At 36.8% G+C, this 4984-nt stretch overlaps 1 protein-coding gene across 2 annotated transcripts in view; it reads left to right on the top strand.

The window, feature by feature from the left end:
* Window positions 1–2829: 2829 nt before the first annotated feature.
* mta1 (metastasis associated 1) overlaps window positions 2830–4984 on the top strand; it is a 57369-nt gene continuing 55214 nt past the window's right edge. For both annotated transcript variants that reach the window (XM_015396866.1, XM_015396865.1), the window contains exon 1: window positions 2830–2979. In XM_015396866.1, the coding sequence (XP_015252352.1) occupies window positions 2952–2979 (28 nt within the window). In that variant the 5' untranslated portion in view covers window positions 2830–2951. The remainder of the gene's footprint in view (window positions 2980–4984) is intronic.

The raw sequence follows: 4984 nt of genomic DNA, 5'->3' as shown, positions 1-4984 counted from the left end.
TGAATAAAAGAATAAAATAAGAATAAAAATGAGTTTTTATGGATGAGATTTACTGTAGGTGAACACTGATCCCTCCAGTTCATAGGTCAGTATTGGTAGCCCTTCCTATGACTTGGTAGCCATGAAGTAGCCCTCAGCCTTAAAGAGGTTGGTGACCCCTGCTCTAGATGAATTGATGCTGACAGTATTTTGTCCATGAGCATGAGACCTGCAGAAATTGATCAAAGCAGCCGTGCACAACATCGGTTCAGATCTCCAATCACTGCAGGGTATCGACAGCAGGAGCTGTGGAACGGTCGTTGAAATAATCAGATACTTTTCAGCCAACTAACCCTTTATTTAGGCTGCAGAACTCAGTAAAATGGTTCCACAGTGTGACAGCAAACACATAGGAACAAAGGAGAACCTCCAACCAAGAACCTTCAGCTTTGCCAAACTGTCTGAAATCACGCCTGGACAATTCACTACCATGAAACATACTGTTGTGTATTTTCCAGTCTCACCATTAATGCACTATTTTAACTTAGTGTCTTGACTGCACTGGCCATTTTATGTGCTTATTTACCAATTTCTATTTATTTTAGAATTAATATTTTTTGCACCTGTACAGTCTATTGTTCATTGTTGCTTATGAAATGCACATTTTCATGAGGTGTCGAAGGTTACATCCGTATGTTATGTCTAAAATGAGAAAAACAATTAAAGACATCAGTGCAAAATTTTCACAAGTTACTTTGGTATCCTTTTTGTTAACTTTTTTTGTAAACTTGTGAAGCAAACCGCAGAGCTTTCTTCCTCTATGTAAAATAACCTGTTTGTGTTACATTAAAAATTACTTATCACAAGCTCCATGTAATAAACACAATTACCGTGTGCAAGAGGAAAGGGCTTCTACCTTGTTTTTATTAAATAAACTGAGAATTCTGTCACAAAATGTTTAAATTGAGCTAGTTGCACAGATGGAGTAATATAATGAAAGGATCTTGTTTGTTAGATTGTAGTTATACTCCAAAACAATAATAAAGTCCCTGAAAACTGACAGGAACCTCCTGGAAAGTAGATCCAGATAAATCAGATATTTGAACAGGAAAATATTTGGAATCCTTCATTTCTGCTTTCAGTTGTCTCTTGAAATAATGAGCTGTTAAAAGTTTGTCTACAGTCTGACAGTGTTTCTTGACCAAATTTCATTTATCAGGAGGACACCGAGCAAAAGAATGAAACAAAAACAGGGCAAAAGTTCATTGTTTGATCTATTAAGTGAACCAAAGAACCATTTTCAGCTCAAAAATCCTCAGACCTGGCAGAATAAAAAAAGAAAACGTGATTCTGTCACATTATGATTAAAGCTTAAAAGCCAAAACTTTCATTTCTAAAACATCAATGAAATCAGTCCAAGGCACCTATCATTCCAACTATTGAATTATCCATACAAGATATTTGCAAAGGATTTATGTAGCTTATAATGGAGATAAATTTGACTTTTTATTAAATTTGATGGAAGAAGTGTGTCAAAACAATGCTACTGAAAATGTGTGTAGCGTTTCAATTCAGTTTATATCTTTTAGCACCAATTCACAACCAGTGTCAATATATCAAATCATGCAGAAAGGTCCCAAGTCTATTACATACATTTTAAAGGTATAGTGGAGGATGTTCGTTTTGCGAGTGGATCATCAAAATAAGTTGTCCTCCTAATTGTCAATCATTCTGGTGATATTTTCATGTAAGGCCGTGCTATGTCCTCGTCCCCATTTTCACCTAAACCCATGCAGAGAAATACCTGGCTGCTGAGGGTTACCTCCAACTCTCAATTTTAGGGCATCCATGCATAAGAAATATGAAAATATTAGGAATATGTTTAAAAGTTCCTTTTTCGTTCATATTTCCATCTGTTTTCTCATCAATGTGCAAGAGTTTAGGGCGAAGTGCGCTCCTGCGACAGGGGAGGTGATTCTCTGCAGGCAGGAATTTCTCTGCATTTATCTCTCAATTTTAGTGTATCTACGCCTATGAAATATGAAAATATTAACAATATGTGCAAAAGTTCCCTTTTCATTCACATCTCAATCTGTTTTCTCATCAGTGTGTGAGTGGGGAGGTAATTCTCAGCAGGCAGGTGGTTCTCTGCATAACACAGTGGTGAGACTGAAATAAAACATTGCATATCTTCTTTTGGAAAATAACCTTGTGTGAGCGATACAAAAAGCAACTTTTAAGCAGAGCTTGCACGAGGAGAAATGAGCTTGTGCACGCTCTCGCACGCACTAAATGGGCGATCCCTCAGAGGAGCTGGTATGGGGTTGTGCATTTATTAAGTGCAGAGGGCAGATCTTTTCAAAAATATGTGAAAATCCTCCACTAAACCTTTAAGTTGACCCTTGTTATTGAACAATGCAGAAAAGTTCTGTTTATTATTAAGAAATAATTAAGTAAAATGGAAAATCAGCTGAATACATTGGAGCACTGACATGCAGCTTTTAAATCTTCTGAGCATGTAGAACTCTACTGAAATTCATAGTGAATGATCTGAGAATGCACTTTCTATGTTAAATAGTGAAGATTTATGAGAAACACAACTAAGCAGCTCAGCTCTGAGCACATATCATACATCCACAGTTGACTCTAGATTATCTATATGAACATATTTCTACTAAGATGATTCAAACAAAGTTAAAAACATAAATAAATAAACCAATCCTTGTTTTCCCCCTGGTAGAAGCTGTGGTTTTTGGGGGCGGGCTCCCTGGTTCTCAGAAAAGGTTCCTGCAGTGAGAAACGCGCCTTTTGTTCCATCCCCGCCGGTTAGGGTGTACTGTCTCTTTAAGAACCCTCTGCCAGTCTGTTTCGTATTGATCAATCCTCCATTTTCCAACACAGAGCGGCGGCAGCGGGAGAGAGAAGAGAGCCACCCCTCTACCTGGAGAGGAAGCCAGGGACCGGGGGCAGACATGGCAGCCAATATGTACCGGGTTGGAGGTAAGGCTGGCGAATTTCAGGACACTACTCTTTATAACGTCGCTTTCGCCATTATCCACGCAGGCTCGTTTTACGTTAAACAGCGTTGTTCGTCGCTGCTTCCCTTCGTTTTTTTCTTCTTCTGTTATTTCCCCAAAGCTAAATAGCTCACTGAGATGATGGTGAGTCTATGAAGAGGAGGATGGTGATGAAGACTAAAAACTGCTCCCTTATGTCCATATTTTTTTTGTCTTATGTCCACGTTTTCTTTATTTAAAAGGAGCATAGATACAGGGGGCTTAAATATAACACTACTACTAAACTATTCATTATCCTTTTGTTTTAGAAATGCTGAAAGTTTCGCCTTGGTTTAACCTCGTTCCTATAAGTTGTATTTTGACCTGAAGGACCCGCTTTATATCTGAAGCATCCCGAGGAGGAAAAGGCGACAGGGACAAAAAAAGTTAAAGGCTGCACTAAAAAAAAAAAAAAAAAAAAAAAAAAAAAAAAAATCACAGAATCCTTCTGGATATTTTACTGATCTACAGTTTATTTATTTGTTTATGTGTTTATTTATGTATTTATTTGATTAATACAAGCAATTATTTATTTATTTTATACAGGCAATCACTTCTAATACCTAATTAAGATTCCTGATTAATCCTCCCACTAATTTCCTGCTACATCCTAATGGTGCTCAGTAAACTAAGTTCTCATAGCTGTTCCACTGTTTAAATATGAAATTATTATATTTCAATTGGTATTTTAATTAAAATACAAAAATAAACCTTATAAAGCACGTTATAAATCATAGTCCTGTGATGGAGTAGTGATTTGTATGACTTAGACAACTTTAATTGTCATTTTATATTCACATAGTGTTTACAAAAGGAAACTTCGTTTAGTACAGCTTTCCAGACGGTAAATGAACATTTCCATTCCATAAAGCGCAGCAGTGATCAAATGTAAACAGTGTAGGAGAAAAAACATGGTGCAAAAAACGCATTGATTTGCAAATATGCAGTATTTTTGGTTTCAGGGTTCCTGCAGATCCTTAAAAAGTCCTAAAAGGCATTGAATTCTTCAATATAATTGGAATTAAAATGTCTTAAATCAGTCTTTCATAGGTCTTAAAATTGTTACATCATAAATGGGATTTTATTTTTGTAATCCATATCAAACAATAAAATAATTGACAATATCTTTCTTACATTTACCGAGCCGCTCGCTGTAACCATTATTGTTCCGTCCCGATAGCGGAACCAATAAAAAAATGTTGCGACCGGACCTTGGTGTGATGTGTCACTAACTTTTTATCTGGGCAACATGGGGAAGTTTTAAATTCAATGAAAAATACGCTATCCAAGAGTTTTCTGCATGGCTAAAACCACTGTCAGGGAATGTAGATGAAGTACCATGGGAATCAAGGCAGCGGAGGCACAACTTGCACTCGATGCGTCAAAATCAAGTTATGGAGAAGCAGCAGGTATTTCTCCGTTCTGTTCTACCCTTGTCTCTGCAACGGCTCCACAGCATCTCTCACATTAGCAACAGCGCCGGTAGAGGCATGTCTCAGGATGATGTATGGTGGTACGCCAACTATGAAAGTAGAGGGATTGAGTAGGGAACAAAACAAAGTTGGTGAATTCAGTTCAGTAGTTGTTAAAAATATATCTATTTGTTTATTTTTAGCTTTCTTCCTATATGGAAAGTTTTTCAAAATTTGAAACACATCTACTGGGCCTGAAAGTAATGGTTTATGTTAAAATAAACATTTGAGGTAAATTTGTCACTACCAGGTTTTACTTGTGTTTATTGTCAAGTTGGTGTTAATTTTTTTTATTTTAAGTGGCATTAAAAAGTCTTGAATTTAAAGGAATAGTACACCCAAAACATGATTAGCCTTCATTTTCTACTCACTCCCATCCTGAACAACACCCTGGAGTACTTTTTTGATATCTCAAATGCATCTGGAGATCTGGGAGGCTTCTTGCTGTCTGCTGACATTCAAATAATGGAGGTCTAT

This window comes from Cyprinodon variegatus, unplaced genomic scaffold, assembly GCF_000732505.1.
Source record: "Cyprinodon variegatus isolate N-32 unplaced genomic scaffold, C_variegatus-1.0 Scaffold825, whole genome shotgun sequence".
NCBI classification, from domain to species: domain Eukaryota; kingdom Metazoa; phylum Chordata; class Actinopteri; order Cyprinodontiformes; family Cyprinodontidae; genus Cyprinodon; species Cyprinodon variegatus.
This window is presented reverse-complemented; position numbering and strand designations above follow the sequence as displayed.